We start from the raw sequence: 17,474 nt of genomic DNA on the forward strand, positions 1-17,474 counted from the left end.
CGTGTGTGTGTGTGCGTGCGTGCGTGTGTGTGTGCGTGTGTGTGTGTGCGTGCGTGTGTGTGTGTGTGTGCGTGTGTGTGTGTGTGTGCGTGTGTGTGTGTGCGTGTGTGTGTGTGTGTGTGCGTGTGTGTGTGTGTGTGTGTGTGCGTGTGTGTGTGTGTGAGTGTGTGTGCTCGCTCCAGCTCTGACATTGCACTCAGATATCAGCTCATTATTAAATAGACAGCTCTGATGAGAACTCATCTGCATCTCATTATCATCACATTACTGAGTTTTTCAATCAGTTTCCAAATTAGCATTTATATTTTAAAAATCACAATCATTGGCCAACCTTTCTGAAAAACTATATGGTGATCAAGTCAACTATACAAGGAAGAAAATAAGTGTTTGAACAACCTGCGATTTTGCAAGTTATCCCACTTAGAAATTATGGAAGGAATTTTCATTGTAGGTGCATTTCCACTGTGAGAGACAGACAAAATCTAGAGATCACATTGTGTGAATTTAAAATAATTTATTTGTATGTTATTGCTGCAAATAAGTTTATGAACACCTGCCAATCAGAAAGAATTCTGGCTCTCAAAGATGTTAGTCTGCCTTTAAAAAGTCCACCTCTACTCCACTTATTTATCAAAATTATTAGCACCTATTACTAAAGCTCGTTAGCTGCACAAAGACACCTGCCCACCCCACAATCAGTCAGACACCAACTACTACCATGGGCAAGACCAAAGAGCAGTCAAAAGACACCAGAGAGTAAATTGTAGACTTCACAAGGCTGGAAAGGGCTATGTGGAAATTGGCAGCAGTTTGGTGAAAAAAGAACAGCTTTTAGAGCAATGTATTAGAAAATGGAAGAGGCTAATGATGTCTGTCAATCTCCCTCGGACTGGGGCTCCATGCAAGATCTCACCTCGTGGGGGATCAGTGATGATAATAAAAGGTGAAGAACCAGCCCAGAACTACGCGGGTGGAGCTGGTCAATGACCTGAAGAGAGTTGGGACCATAGTTTCAAAGGTTACTGTCAGTAATACACTGTCATGGTTTAAAATCATGCATCACATAGAAGATTCCCCTTCTTAAGTCAGCACATGTCCAGGACCATCTGAAGTTTGCCAATGACCATCTGCATGATGGTGGAGGAGTGTGTGCCAACCAAAGAACTACAGGAAAAGCTTGTGTAATTGTAAACAAAGGCTTACAAAATATTATATAACATAGATGTTCATGTCAATACGTATTTGCAGCAATAACATAAAAATAAATAAATAATTTAAAAATCATTAAAAAAAAAATTTGATTCTGTCTTTCACAGTGGAAATGCACCTACGATGAGCATTTCGGACCACTCCATAATTTCTAAATGGGAGAACTTGCAAAAAAGCAGGGTGTTTTCCTCGCTGTACATGTGAATGTATAACCATGCTGCCTGGTGGTCGAGTAGTTGTGGCACAGCACATGTATGCCACCTCCAAGTGTAGCCGGCCGCAGTGTCATGAGAGAGATTCCTGACGCTGACATTTACTGCATGTCCTCCCTTCTCTCTTTCTCGTCTCCAATTTCACACTTTCCTGTCAATAAAGGCTACGGGCACAAAATCTTAATCTGTTTGACATGGCAAGGCTTTTGAAAGTTCAGCTCTTACAGTGAAAGTTTACAGTCATTTCAAGCCTCTATCCATGTCACTGTGAGTACTTTAGCTAGCACTCTCCCCTTACAGCAAAAAGGTTGTGGGTTCGACTCCCAGGCCAGATTGGGTCTTTCTGTGTGGAGTTTGCATGTTTCTCCCCGTCTCTGGGTGGGTTTTTTCCAGACGTTCTGGAACCCAAAACATCACAATAGGTAAAATTCTCCAGCTATATGAGTCCCCAGGCACTGCAGCGACCATTGCTCCTGACAGGTTGCTCCAAAAGCATGGAAAAGATGGGTCAAATGCAGAGGACTAATTTCCCTACGGGACAAATAAAGGCTAACCCAATGTGCATGAGACATGAGAGCAATGACCTTTCTCAACATGACCTGTTTTCCTCTATTGGAGGGCACACTTGAATAAGCAGTGGCTGTGAAGTGCACAATCACTACTTTGGTACATTCTTTTTTATTTTACAGTTTATTCGATTTTACCTGCATATTTAAAACCTTCATATGGACAATATAATTGTTATTACCCTATAACCTATTGTTATTATTATCATCACAGCTTGAGGTAGTTCTTCCTTGGGTTTAAATCTAAATATATACCTCTTTGTTATTTGGCATTTAAACAAAAAATAATAATATTTTAATTTGTTTTTGTCCAGGATTAAATTGTAATGTCCTCCTGTTTGCTTCGATGTTTAATCCATGATTATTACCGCTTTATACCTTTAGTATTGACCTTTTTTATTTTTGTCATTCTGATTTGTTCATTATTCATTACCAAAATGTATGAATGAACATAAGATTTCTGAAAATTATTTTTGCATTTTCGTTTTGAGAGTTTTCTCAGAGACATAAGTTCAGTTTGTAATGAGATGCAGAGGGAGTTCACGGTAAGGGAGTGGAGTGTATTTGTACCTGTATTAAATAGTGGTGCTACTCACTAATTGCTCTGCGCGTTTCATTTTCTGAAGGTTGCTTCTGTTTAATGCCTCTTTGTTCACTAGATCTAGAAATGACGAGGAAGAGGCTGCTCCAGCTGCCTGAGGCATAGGCGCCTTCAAATACACTGTGAGGCCAGATGGGGATATCTGTAAAAACTTGGAGGAAAAGCACAGAACAGTATGTCTGTATAGACAGAATGATTAGAAATATGCTACAATCTCAACGTTGATCGCCATTTGCATTATTTATTTTACAGGTAATAACAGGTTAGCAATCTATCCTAACTGCAGGAAAAGTGACAGCAGTGATAATTAACAAAAATCATCCTTCTTTTATTCAAAGAACCACAAATATTAAATGTGCGATAGTCCTTCTAAATTAATACGAGATACTTTCATACAAAGCGGGCTGTTTCACTCTAGTGATGTGACTGGCTCTACCAAGTCAATACAGATGGTGTGTGTCTGATGGAAGTTGAAAAGATAAGAAAAATCTTATTTACGGACTAAAGCGTTCATATAGATTTTCTATAGCCCATCACTTAGGCTATAGTAAAGTCCACTGCAGTGACTAAAATGAAAGAACATAATTTTAGGGTTGACTGCAGTAGTGTAACATTAAATAATTAAACTTAAATGGGCTTGTATCATTCAGTAACATTTGTTGACATCTATTTAATTTCGAGGACTACCCCTGTTTTTGAAGAACCTAATGTCATTTTCTGCTTTTTCTGGCCCATTTACTGTAGGCTTTATTTGACAAGACAGTGCAGCGTGACTCACAGACCTGCCAAGACCTCAGTTCATGATTGTGGGCCAAATCAGAACGGAACACACTATATTCGGTTGGTATTACAAAGTGCCACTTAAAAGCAGATAAAATGTTCAGGAACTTTGTACAGTGGCTCGAACAGAAGAACAATTCATGGACAGAGAGGAAGAAATTCTAGACCTAAAAGAGAGAATCAGTGATAACTATACTGCCATTTTCTGGAGACTAGAAATGCCTGAATGCCTCAAGGAGAACATAATGACAGCTAGATGAAGAAAAACATTACCAACCCTAATGTTACAAAAATAAACCCAAGAAAAAGAAAAAGGATACGTAGATCATCCCCTCTCCATTTGGCCACTTTTATGCCTCTTATGCCTCTTTTGGATCATGGAAATCCTTGGATACTGTATATCACTGAGCTTTGAGATTACAACAGGCTCCCCTTTCCCTAAGAACTGAGAGCTAATCATTAGTTCATCATTATAGAATCCCCTCTGCAAAAGTGGTGCCTTTTTAAGGCTTTAAACAAGATTCAAACATGCTCTTAATGCCCTACTTTAATGCCATTTCAGTCAAAGTTAAGCAATAAGATTTCAATGAACACAAGCTGGTTGACCCTCCAACAAACTGGCACCTTTAAACTCTTCGCCACTGTCACTGTCAAAAAACTGTTAATCCTATTTTATTTCCCATTTTTGCCTTTTGAGTATTAGCTGTGCTGTTTTGTATAATTATTCTATCCAACAAACTTTAAAAGCCTGTTTGAATCTTTATATAAAGCCTAAAAAACTACCACGTTGACTGTTAGTTTTAGACAAAGCTTCAGAATCAGAAAACTTTCTTGCCATTGCTATGAAGCAGACACACAGCAGATTTGAGCTCTTTGGAGTTTTTATTTTGTCTCAATCTCTCAAGGGATCATTTAATTACAAAGAGCTGAAGTTTCAACTTGTTTATGATGTTAAATACTGAGGATTAATTAGCTGCGAGTCTAATAGTAATAATAACAACGTCACACTGTTTTTTCAGATTGTTCCTTTCACATTTTACTGTCTGCAATGTGAATAAATCGGGTCTCTATTTACATGTCATAATTGAAGTCCTGGACTGGATTAGAAAGAGAAAGGAGGACAGAACAGCAGCAGAGCAAGAGGAGAAGACATTTTTAGATTGTGATGAATTAATATTGTTCTGCAAAGTTATGAAAGAAATCACATTTAACATTGAGCTGAATGTTCTGTATGACATGAGCAAGCAGTGGCCCTCCAGTCCTAGTTACAAGTCAGATCTGTGACCCTGGTATGTGACCCTGCTCACAGAACCCAGATTTTTCAGGGTATTTTTAAGCGATAAAAACATCTGTAATTGGATAAATACTAGATAGATGTTTGCATATTGTGAAACATTCCAGGCAAAGCAATACCGTCTGCATAGAGACAAGCAGGTAGCAGACCCCCTCCAGAAATGCAGAATTTGTATTTGTATTCTTTGTTCTGCTCAAAAGGATCTGCACAGCTGTGTAATATTTTATTTGGAATATGACAATTTTACAAAAACATGCTAAACAATGGGTGCATAAGTCTAATAGACAAGGCCATTTTTTATTAGTTGTGGACCTGATCGGTTTAGTTCAAAAGACTGAGGTAAAAATGCTAAAAGCCATGATTTTATTTACACTACATCCAGCTATAGATTATCTGTAAAAATGGCCCAAAAAGCAGAAAACAATGTTTTTTTTTCAAAAAGGTTCTGGACCCAGACCGCCCTGGTTACACTGCAGCTTATGTGTTGTTGTTGTTAAGTTTCCAGCCTCTGTGCTGCACTGGTGCTTCTGATGTGGGTGATACATTTGTGCAGATGATGACATCATGTTGTGGCACGTGAATCATCATAGTTGAGTCCGGGTGGCAATGGCCCCCATGCTCACGTATGCTTAGGGCCCCCTGAAGGTTAGATACGGCTCTGCCCACAGTATTGTATAGTATTGTGATCTCCCTCTTGAAGCCAGCGGGGCTCATGATCAGGTCAAATGCCACAGAATCTCCAGTGCCAGGCCACAGCTCTCTCGGCCTCCAGTTTTCTATCTCGTCCTCTCCTTTGTTCCCGCAGATTGTTGGTTCCCGTGTCCCGCTCCCGGACCACCCCCGTCCCGCCTCTGCAGTGGTCTCTCCCTGGCTCCAGCTGATCGTCGCTCTGGTGAGTTGGACTTGACGGCTCTTCCTCTTTGATAGCGACAGTTCAGTCCGTCTTTCACACGCACACGTCAGATGATGATGCGCTTCTCGTGTGTCTAGGCTTCTACCCATTTGGGGTAAAGGATCCAAAGGCAGGACGAGGCCCACCGTCTGTCCCCGGATTCACCTGAGGACAGGCCGACCACAGCAGCGACATGGGGGACACGGGGAGCGAGGGCAGAAAGCCTGCTGCAAACGTAAACCTTAGACCCCCGCGCTGTCCGTGTGGGTTCTGGGGGTAAGGACAACTATGTCTTCACGTTACATGTCTTTGAGCTGCTTTCGTCTTCACAGAAAGCTAGCGAAGTGGCTAGCCACTAGCTTAGCAGCTCGAACAGGACTGTTCACGTAAACCTTCTCTTTTGTTTGTCTCTGAGCAGCAGCTCCTGCATGAGAAAACCTGCTGTCATGAGAGCACAAGCTCATAATGTCCCCGAAACACTGTGGGACACGGCACAAACACCACGAACATTAGTAACAAAGACTTATCCTCGCGCTAAATATAAGGAAGTAACAGTTAATGCTGTGTCTCATAATCGGACTATCACCTTTGGTTTGTCTCGTGTCAACAAGATTACTTTGACTTTACCCTAAAATACACTTCTAGGCCTTTAGGAGCTTGACTGAAATGTATAAAATCCCCTTAAAAACAAACTGGCCAGTGAAAACAAGCGACTCCTAAATATAGAAGGTAGAAACGTGTAAACTTCTGTTCCCAGCACGTTATTAAACTGCTGAGTTGGTCACTAGGCCAACATGATTTACCCCACTAAACACAAGAATGATCATTTTTATGCTTTTGCCACAGCTCTCACTAAGCAGTGGAGCATGTATGCTTTACAGTAGTAGTAGTTCACTCACCACATCTTAAGAAAACATTTAGCCTTGAAAGAATCACCAGATCCAAACCTGGTCTAAAACAGGACGAGGCTATTCCAGGTTCAAACTTTGGCTAATGAGAACCTGTATTTGTCCTGCAGTGGGTGAATACCAGTGTTCAAGTACAGCAGGGGAATAGTAACATGCCATCAAAGAAGATCAAAGATAAATAACACAACTTTCTGCAAGTAGATCAGAAATACAAGGCACTTTGATGTACAATAACTCTGACTCTGGCTATGTAACAGTGCAACATATGGACAGAATAAATGGCTTTAGTGACATGTACCGTTGATCATTATGGGTTAGACAATTGCTATTTCTAAACGAGGACTAACCCAAATGTGGACAGAAATGGGGATTAAATTGGCTGTAAAACCTGAAGGAGCTTGCTTTTCACAGTTTGAGAACCACTGGTCTAAACACAATCGCCACATAAGCTTAATTCAGTCATGAAGATTCTGTGTGTGCGCTTTTTTCGGACCAATTATTCACACGCACACATTATTAGGGTTATTCCTTAATTTCTTCCACACAGTCATAATGCTTGATCTTCCCACTTCCTCATAAGCTGTAATTGTGCGTGGCATTTAGCTGAAGTTGTTAAATTAATCCTGCCATGTCCTTTTCCATCGCTCCTTAGTACAGCCCCCATTATGGTCATAAAGGGTTCTTTAGAGCCATAGTTAGAAAGGTGAACAAATTGAGCTAAACCTTTTTTTTTTTTTTTGCTCTGCCTTTAGTGTTCAGAACATTGGCAGTGGCCGTCTTTAAAATGACTTGAGCTCCTCTAATATTTTACTTCATTTCTATTCACTGACACAGCAAAGTGTAAATGCGTCCGGGCCCAGTTCGACTAATAACCTTTTTGGTGGCTCAAGAGGCAATTGGCTACGGTCACGATAATCATATCCACTTATCGTTCAGTAAATAACAGCTAGAACATTATATTTTGTTACTCTAGTATTTATCATTTCCTTTGCATTTGTGGGGATATTTTGTAATTTGTTTGTACTATGATAAGATTTGAGCCGTAGAGGATCAAATGGATAACTTCAATGACTTGTATAGTTAGTATCTAAAGCACACATGACTGGTGTTCATGTGTTTATAATGATTACTTTGTTTAGTGGGATGGAATAGATAGTGCTGGGTTTTAAAACAGACTGTCACCGATAAGTGACATTAAAATCCAGGCAAACCTTACGCACAATTTACAATTTTTTTTGACAGTGTAAACAATCATTTAACACAATAAAGGTGTAATCGGAGATATTCTTTGTTGAATAATAACTTAAGTGTACTTTTGTATGGTTTGGTCGCTGGGTAACAGTTGTGGAATTACCTCTACCTATGTCTGTTGCTCATGTCCAAACAGGAAATACAATTATAAATAGGCAATATTTCTTGTAAAATCTTAAATATAGTAATCTAACATGTCATATGCACTATAATCCCTTCACATTTTGCTGGGACTGTACAGACCTGGTGGACATTTTTTGCATTTATTCAATTTTTTCCAGAGGCCTTTTATAGATACAATGTTTTTAGTTTGTGTGAAATTCGCCTCAGGTAAATCAGACCACAGATCAGCCAAGACGGTCTCAGATTCACCAAGAGTTCAGCTAAATGTTTGCACTCCAAAGGGTTTGAAGACATTTGAGTCAAGCAGAAAAATCAGCTGGAATGTTAAGTAGTGTCTATTTAGAAAATTATTGAGATGATCTTTAGTTATTATTGAGCCAGTAGCATAATGTAGTTTCAATACTGTCCTTTATTGTGACCTATTTTGGTTCTGTTTTTTTAATAGTTCATAGTAAATTCATGCATGAATAAATTATATATTTATGCATTGGTAAACTATGATTCATCAGGAAACACTATGATTTGATGTTGTTTCCTGGATTACTTAATTAAATAATTAAACCATTAACCACTGTAATGAACAAACATGGAAATCATGTTAGTAAATAATTTGTCATAGTTTTGAAAACTTTTGAACACAAACTGTTAATTCATGATTTTCATAAATCATTTCATAAACATCAGAATTCATCATGAATTATGTTTGCAAAAGATACAAACAGAGAACCAAATCTAGCCTTAGTATAAAACTTGACATTTTAAAAATCAAATGGAAAGGCTATTACTGAAATATCGTTGACGGAAACGGAAAATCTAATATTTTATCAGTTTTGTACTGCAAGATGCATTAAGTATTTTAACAAAGACAGAAAGAAGGTGACAGGCCTTGTCCCAACCAAATGAAAAATACAATAAGCAGATGCTAATTAATTACAGACCCAGTGTATTTTATCCACAACCCATATTTATGATGAGTTTCCTGGGCCTCTGATCAGTTTGCCTGGTATTTACCTTTGCCTTCAGTGCACTAATCATGTTGTTTGGAGTTTGTGTGTTATTTTTACATCATCTCACCTTGACTTTCATGAATTAACCTTTTGATTAGTGTTAATATGAGGGCTTGTCAATGGGAAGTGCTGTTTATCCTGATTGGCTTCCTTCCTGCCTGCCAGTCCCTGATGAGGAGTTGTGTTTTCTCCTCTTCTGCTTGTGTGCCTGAGAAGGCAGCAGTGGGCTGACAGTCCTTGGGTCGCCTGCAGCTGACCCTACATGTAAAAATGGGGACAAAAGTGTGCAACGAGGCACCCAAAATAAATAGGATGTGACTGATAGCAGTGACCGTCACGCTCGGTGCTTTCACAGGGAGGACAGAACCGAGAGGAAATAAGAGAAGAGCTCTGAGAAGAAACACGGCCATTTGCTGCAACACACACTGCCCCTGAACTCTAAAAAGAATCTGTGACCTGCCATAAAGTGTTTGAAAGCTGAAATGGTGTTTTATACACTATGACATGCATATGAATTAAGGATACATGGGATTTCTACATTTTTTCAGAACAAAAGTACATTGTTAACACATTTAGAGTTCTTGAAAATTCTGCTTTGTCAGAAAGAGCATTTTTGTTCAATGATAAGATGATATATATATATAATAGATTTCTTTTTGTCAGGTCGAGCAAAACAATGAATCTCTGCTCCAAATGTTTTGCAGGTAAATTTTCCTTTCTGGTTTCTGTTTATGATTATTTTATTTTAACTTGTCATTAATGTCAATTTTATTACCGTTTTTACTAACAGAGATTGAAAAAAAACCTCCAGATGAAGATTGCGCTGTTAAGAATTCTCCAAGCACCAGCTACAGCCCACCGGACCTCCTCTGTATCGATGCAAACAGCAGCGTATCTCCAGCACTTACCTCACCAGCCAGTGCAGCAGCGGACCCTCCTCCAGCAGCTGCCGCACTACCTGCTCCTGATGGTAACACCCACATCTTTTATGACATGTGTGCTTTATTAAAATATGTGCGTTTAATTACTCTGAAGGTTCATTCTGCCCGCTTGACCTATTTTGTATTACTATTGTACATTAATTGTTTCACTTTGATTGACCAATGGAGTGTAGTGTGCATTTTAGAAGGGGGCCGACCACTCCCTCTGCTCTTTCTTTTTGTTATGTGAAGGAGCAGCAGCTGGAGTACCTCTGCCCTGGCTATATTTGTCCTCGTGGCACAGATAGAGGAAATGATTGGAAAGGGTATTCTGAAGTGAAGCTTTTAAGAGGACACTGACAATTGCCAGGGCATCCTTCATAGCTTTACAGTGACAAGGTTATCTGTGAAGGCCAAACCAGGACAGGAGAATAAAGTGGTTACCAAATAAGCTACAAGCTTTGTGTACTGCATAATGTGTACTGTACTATAATACTTAAAGTGCATATGACAGGTTGGACTACACATTTCACTCAAACGTAGTGAACATGATTATTTTTAGATTTGACTACAAACATTGCCCATTTTCCCTGTTACCTAGCAACCATAATGTAAACAAGGGCCAAAATCCTCATAAAAACCCTTAAGTTATGATTTGAAAAACAAGAATATACAAGAATATAATAATATAATACCTTTATTTCGTCAAATAAATATTCATCAAATGTGTTAGTTGTGTGTAAATTGTCCCTGCATTTTGGACTCAACGTCGCTTATTGATGACATGGATTTTGTTTTATAGCTCGGCTCTTTAACCAACTTCCTATAATTTTCTGTGCTTATTGTTCCGATTTTTCAAATCCACTTGACTGATGTCAAAACTGTGATAAATATTTTCCACAGGGACTATATCCCATCAAGCAAAGTATTAATTAGAAAAACACCTGTCATATGCACTTCATAATCTCGTGCCACTCTATTTTATATCCGGGCTGCTTTCTCTTTACTTCATTTATAAGATATAATATTCTATAGAATTTCTCAGTGACATTTGGTTTTTGTCAAACTGTATGAAAGGAATAACTTGACATTTAGAACTCTTTTGAAAAAGAATATCGTTTTAACGGCTGTATTTTTATACACTTTTCTCTGACATTTTCTCCTTCTCCCGTTAGATCCTCTCTCTGACTTACCACTTGCTTACCATATATCTGTTTTGATCTCATTTGTTTTTCTCTTTTCCTTGGACAGATGTATCCAGCACAGGCACTGATTACAGTGCACTTTGCACTCCCACAAAACGCTCTTTAGAATCAGGTGAGATGATTATGATACAAGTTTATTTCGGTTGGGTAACCGAACATAAGTACATGATGCGTACATTTCTTTACGGATAACATTACACCTGTACAACTCTCGTTTTGATGGGGGGGTTTATAATACCCTCCATAGCAGTGATTCTACTGGTGGTAGACTTTTCACCTCTACTATTGTTAAGAAGGCCGATGTTGACTAAAACACAATTAGTTAATTTAAATTAATGCTATGATTTTTTTGACTGTGTTAAGATGCACTCTGTACAGCTTTGAAACACTGTGTGAACATGTTGATCCTTAAAGCCATGCGCACACAGCATCATATAAAGCTGCTACAGGGATTTCCACTGCCCCTTCTGACCTGACTCACTTTAAGCTCTTATTTAATTATTTTGATGTATTAAGTTAACATCATATTTTTTTTTATTTCAACCATCTGAAGCTGACTCGCTTAAGTATTTGCTTTTGTAAATTGGATGTGGGCTTTTAGCAGGATAATGAACATCAGCAGAAGAAGGCATGTAACGATGCACAGACTCTCACACAGACACTGTTGGGATCGATGTCGGTCGTGGGGATAGGGCTGCTAAGCCTGGCCTAGTTCTCATAGATTTATTGAATGCTGATCTGCATTGGGCTGGTCTATGGAAAAAAAAAAAAAACACTGCAGGATTGATGAGAAAAGCTGAGTTGAAATTCCAGCTGGCCAGTACAACGCTCTGCATGCCTCCACAGTCTCAGGTGCAGGTCGAGCATAATCTAACGCAAGACTAACATTAATCTTCTAACTGCCTTTTATTCAACACAAAAAGGCTTTTTGCCTCTAGTGCATCATCATTTGTTTTGTCCCTGGTGAAGACCTCTCTAAATCAAATATGCCCATGTATTAAATGAAGGGTAGGTCTAACTTGTGTAATATTAGCACCTAGTATTTCTATTGTTTGCACAATAAATGGTAAATAAATGGAGAATACACTACAACTGTAGGCCTCACCCTGCTCTTTCTTATTTTTTATTCAGCCTCTGAGTCAGAAGGTTCTGTCCCTCCCACAAAGCGAGCAAGACTGGCTGATGTGTCACAGGACGAGGAAGCTTCATCATCATTGGCGTTTCTGTCGTCTTCATCACCTTTGTCACGTAGTGGCCCAAAACAACGGAATCGGAAACGTTGTCATCACTGCCAAACCAAACTGGAGCTGGTCCAACAGGAGTTGGGTTCTTGTAGATGCGGTATGTCTTATAATGCACAAGAGTAAAAGTAACATTTTATAAGGTACAAGTTGTGGATTGGCCTTACCTCTTTAAACAGACATTCAGGAGAACAATAACAGGGATTATGTGTAACCGTTAACGGGTATCTGCAGGTTTGTTTGTCTGGAATATTGATGACTGAAAGGGCTTTGGTTGGCCTTGGGGAGCACCGTAACATTGCACATAAACCATAAGTCAATTACAACAAACACTAATACAGTTTAGACGAATACTGGGCTTGGTAATCAGCTTGTTTGCATACAAATGAAAGTGCTTAAAAAGTCACAGCCCCTCATTGCTTAAAAAACATCTGTTTAAACCCAGGCCATCGTTTTAAAATTGGAAATTGACTTTACCTTTTCCACAAGGTGCTTGGCATTAGATGACCCTTCATGCCTTGATGCTTAAACGCCGACTATGAGAACACTTTTTTCAGATTGAAAAGGGAAATTGCGGCAATTATAGTGATTTCTGACTTCATCAGTAATTGCAGATTATTTTGGTAATGACTCTGTGGAGTGTCTCGGAGTAAGAAGCTCTGATAATGAGCCGAAAGCATAAAGACTATTCAATCTTTAAGCAGGAAAAAGGGAAAGATTGTTCAAACTGAGAATCATCAAATCATCAGATTTATTGCGTGCTGGCACAAAATACGTGTAATCATTAGATTTACAAAATGGGGCAAGATTACACATATCTAGAGTCGCTATTAAATAAATAATATGGCTATGTACTTTTTTAAACAAAACTTTCCTATTTGTTTTCTTCTTTATTTTTAGGGAGTAGATATTGACATTGTGACTATCTTTCAAACATTGCCCAACGCTCTTTGGCTCAGTGTTATCATTATGGATATTATGGATTGTTACCTTTTGATCAGTGGAGTCAAAAAAACAAAGACCAATTTGAATTGCATTTTTGTTTTCTTTTTATGGCACAGCACAGCTTCAATTCAAAAATGACTGCTTTCATTGGTTCATTGGTAGCACTTGAAATCAACATGTTTGTATGTTTCAATTGTGGCACTTCTTTCTCATCTAATGCCTCCCTCACCTCCCTTTTGTAGGCTACGTCTTCTGTATGTTGCACCGTCTCCCAGAACAACATGAGTGCATGTTTGACCACTTGGGCCGCAGTCGCCAGGAGGCTGTTCTGAAGATGGTAAAGCTGGATCGTAAGGTGGGCCGCTCATGCCAGCGCATCGGGGAGGAGTGCTCCTGAGCAGCGTCCTAATTGTGATGTTCAGAAGGCATCTTCGCATTCACAGGGACTCTTTGTGTTATTAGAAAACATTTCTTTATAACCAAACCTTTACCTCTGCACCAGTTTCTGCTTGTTCCCTTGCTGTTATGTCTATGATGTCTTTGAAAGAACATTAACAGCAAAAAGCAAAGGGTTTTGGAAGATGTTTGAGTGATACAAAACAAATGGAGACAACGGATGCGTTATACATATTTTCTCAGCAAAACAGTGAAATATTGTACTCTTTACCTCACAGAGAATATTAGAAGTACAATAGGAGAAGTAGGCGCCATTTAAAGACTGGGCTCTTTACCTCAAATCAAACAGAGCTTTGTTTTGCTCTGTGCCAAGCAAACTCTCCTAGCTTCACTTCCAGTTAGTGTCTTACCTGTGGACGAATCCTCCAACCCTTCAGAGGACTGTAATCATCTATCTCAGGTTAAGAGGACGTCTAAGCTTCTGCTCTAGCATGCTGCGTCTGAAGCCTACACACTGGACAATACCTGTGGAAATCACAACTGTCTTCATTGCGGGGACTTGGTCAATCCAGACACACAAGTCATTTATAGATTTTTGTCTTCCTCACTTTCAGGTTCTCTTTCAGTTGATATACATGAACTTGACAAGGGACAAAAGCTAAATTGTGGTTTGGACAGCACTAATGTCTGTGGCGTGACTGTTGATCTCTTCTGAACGGAGGTGGAGAATACTGTTTGAGTGCAGAAGGCTTGGACTGTGATCATGCCTATCTAATCACACATTTGTAGCTGCTGTCGTTGAGAAGCTACAATCATAAGAATATTTTTGCTTCGCTCGTCTCTCTTGTCCCTGTACTTCCTTGACCCACAGCCTTTTTTTTTTTTTTGATCTCATACTTAGGTTTGAGATGTAGTTTGTTTCTGGAATAAACAAATTGAACGTTAAAATATCTTTTGTTTGACTAATTAATATAAATATTATTGTTCTAATCAATTCTCAATGTAAAATAAAATTTAATCTATTTGAGTTACAGAGTGTCCTACTTTACACTTTAATGTAGATGTGCTTTTTGAGTTTTTATGTACAAATATGAGACAATGACTGGGAACCTAATTGTGTTTGTGGCTTTACCTCTGTTGTGCTTATTATTTACTAAGTAAAATAAATTCAACACAGAAAGTAAGGTTGGTTGTGTTGTCAATTACATTATAATAGATTTGGTCGTAACTTGCATGTTAAATAATGTGCACTGCATTGTAGTCAAGGACAAGTGTTTCTCTGTTATTGCACTCACACTTTTACACACCAGTGTACACTGTCCCTGGAGGCAATTTACTGCTCTCAGCTCTGCTGTAAGTAATAGAATTGTTTAACATTTGTTTTTTTGTTAAGTGCCAAAACTTAAGCCCTGACAAATGTGTTTGAATTAAATGGTCTGTAAATTACAGCATAGCCGCAAACTCATGTAATATACTAAATGAGTGAAAACAAAGGTAGAAAATGATCGATGGCTGCTCCTTGTTCAGCCTTGAGTTGGTTGTTGTTCAATGAAAACATGTGAGATTTATCTCCGCCCTACAGGCCTTCATGCCTCGCTTTGTTTTCTTTGTGACTGTCTCTTTTTCCCTGTTATGTTTTGTCTTGATGATATCCTGACACTATGGATGGAGCCCACACTCATGGTGGCAACAAGGAGCGAGAGGTTTTTATTTGCCAAAGGCTGACTAGTGTTCGAGAGGGATTTGGGGATAAGATGTTGTGGCCGGTGCTAAGTAATCTGCTTAGAGCTCAACAAATACAAGACAGCCTGCCACTCTCTTGGCGCCTTGAGCCACTCACATTAGTAACATACACCGTCTTTTTTTTATTGGAGATTGTCTTGTTAATTGCTTTACTTTTATATGTCATGACTTCTCTTCAGTTCCCAGTTCAATTCAGTGTTTCTCTCTGAAGACGTTCTGCCTAAGCATCCTTTTTATACAGTGCGTGTGTACCCATGGGAAGAAAATTCTGAAGTTACTACGAGGTTTGAAGCCCAGATTAAAAGGGAAAATGATCTCAGATGTGCAGTAAATGCAGAGCCTCACTGTAAACATCAGTCTGACTCTGATGTGTCACGCAGGGTTTTCCAGGCACTGCTCACACACACATTAGGATTGATGATGAGCCACTAGTTTAAAAGCATATACCATACTGTATGTAATTACACCCCACTTTTACTTACTCACTCAAACCGCTGCTTGCTTAGAGAGCATTAGGATCATATTTTGCTTTAGTGATCTCTACAGTAAAGTCAAATGCATGGAATGGTGAGTGTGTTGTATCAGAATCCTTTTAAAGTGAGACCACACCCAACAAAACTCAATTGCAACTTTATTTTTTGCCCATACTTGTCCATTGATATTTTGAATTCAACACCAACATACAGAAAACAATACCTTTAAAAATGTTTTAAATAATGACTTAGCCCAGGTAAAATAAAGGCTTTTAATACTTTTTTATACTTTTATAACATGAAGAGTGCTTTGGCTCCTGCTTTTTTCTTGCAAATACAAACATACTTTCTTGCATTTCTATGTTTTACTCTGACTCTGACTATGACTTATAGAGTATGAGTTCCTGTTTTGAAATCTCGGGGTAATTAGTTGGACATGGCTGGACTTTGCAAAAGCCAAAAGTGGCCATTTACACAATCAAAACTGAACTTGACTTTTTCGGTATGATCTGGTTGTTGCTACACTTATCTTTAATATTTGCCTTTGGTAAAGTGGCCTTGGAGAGTGTTAGTCTTTTCCGTGCACATTTTTTGCAGTGAAGTGAGATGCCATGCAGTATTGACCCTATTCATTAGCATTTATGTAGGATCTTTATATATTCTATCCAAGAGTGAATCCCTCTACAGACCTGATGTCTCGGTAGCATTCAAATTAAATTCAGAGCTTCACATTTGTGTTCAGAAAAGGCTACAAGTGCACAAGTGGTGTGTGGCTGGCATTTGGTGTGGTTGGAGAAAATGAGCGCGGCCCTCCTGGCCCAGCCGTTATTGTCAGGTGGAGATTTTTCTGCAGTCTGACCTTTAAGGAAGGAGCTGACTGCACACTTCCCTTCAGCCAGTGGCCATCTTGATCAAAGAAAGATAAACTAGTGAAAAGGAGAGAATTTACAGATGAACTAGAGATGAAATGAGAAGTTTGTGAGCATATATACTCACACAAAAACACCCGCAGGTACACTCTTATTGCTTATTCATTTGGCGTTGTTGCATTTTTATGTTTACTAAGAGAAAAATAGTAAGGAGCACTGTAAAGCAAATCCTATTGCTTTGAGTGTATGTAAACAGGAATGTCACATTTTAGTGTTGCAATTATTGTGAGAAGAAGCATCACAATTAAAATTGTGATAAAGCTAATGTCACCACCATATAAAAAAATCCCTTTACATGTACTTTTACTTTTTTGGAGAATATTGAACTGAAATGACTTAATTTTGCAATAATTATACACAATTTACAATATTTTTTTGTTCTTTAGTTCTACAATATTGTGGCCAAAGTGATCAAGATTATCGAATGATCCAAATAATAAATGTATAATGTCTATTGAATTATTCTGCTGATTCAATTTCAAATGCAGGCTATTAATTAATTTCAGTATAACATGTCGCCAAATGCATTTTTGTCTATTCTTGAATTGCAACCTCGGTGGTTCATGGGCCTCCAACATGAAGCTTGCTGGCTGTTCACCAATATTGATTTCTAATTCTCAATTTTCTAAACCAGGAACCAATTTGGGAAGAGGTGCTTTTTCCGGTATTTCCACTGAAAACCTACCTCTTGTTGTTTTTGACCAATGGACCATCTCATCAGCTCCGGTATAAAATACTTCTGTCACATAGGCCTTTCCTGAGGGCTGGCAGAGAAACCA

The 17,474-nt window shown here is 38.8% G+C and overlaps 1 protein-coding gene across 1 annotated transcript; it reads left to right on the plus strand.

The window, feature by feature from the left end:
• The first annotated feature begins 5,450 nt into the window (after window positions 1-5,450).
• LOC140381438 (AN1-type zinc finger protein 3 homolog) lies at window positions 5,451-14,498 on the plus strand. Its single transcript, XM_072465502.1, has 7 exons — window positions 5,451-5,554; window positions 5,653-5,830; window positions 9,507-9,547; window positions 9,634-9,813; window positions 11,015-11,080; window positions 12,100-12,309; window positions 13,397-14,498. Exons 2-7 carry the CDS (start codon window positions 5,748-5,750, stop codon window positions 13,549-13,551), a joined length of 735 nt encoding a protein of 244 aa, XP_072321603.1. The 5' UTR covers window positions 5,451-5,554; window positions 5,653-5,747; the 3' UTR covers window positions 13,552-14,498.
• Window positions 14,499-17,474: the final 2,976 nt, after the last annotated feature.

Source organism: Eucyclogobius newberryi, unplaced genomic scaffold, assembly GCF_026437365.1.
Source record: "Eucyclogobius newberryi isolate DKJ021-1_F unplaced genomic scaffold, fEucNew1.0.hap1 SCAF_5, whole genome shotgun sequence".
Taxonomy (NCBI): Eukaryota; Metazoa; Chordata; class Actinopteri; order Gobiiformes; family Gobiidae; genus Eucyclogobius; species Eucyclogobius newberryi.

Excerpts from the sequence above, each read along its gene's own strand:
- LOC140381438 (XM_072465502.1), top strand. The coding sequence starts at position 5,748 with ATGGGGGACACGGGGAGCGAGGGCAGAAAGCCTGCTGCAAACGTAAAC. Across the intron at positions 5,831-9,506 it reads TGTCCGTGTGGGTTCTGGGG|GTCGAGCAAAACAATGAATC; the intron begins GTAAGGACAACT and ends TCTTTTTGTCAG. Across the intron at positions 11,081-12,099 it reads AAAACGCTCTTTAGAATCAG|CCTCTGAGTCAGAAGGTTCT; the intron begins GTGAGATGATTA and ends TTTTTTATTCAG.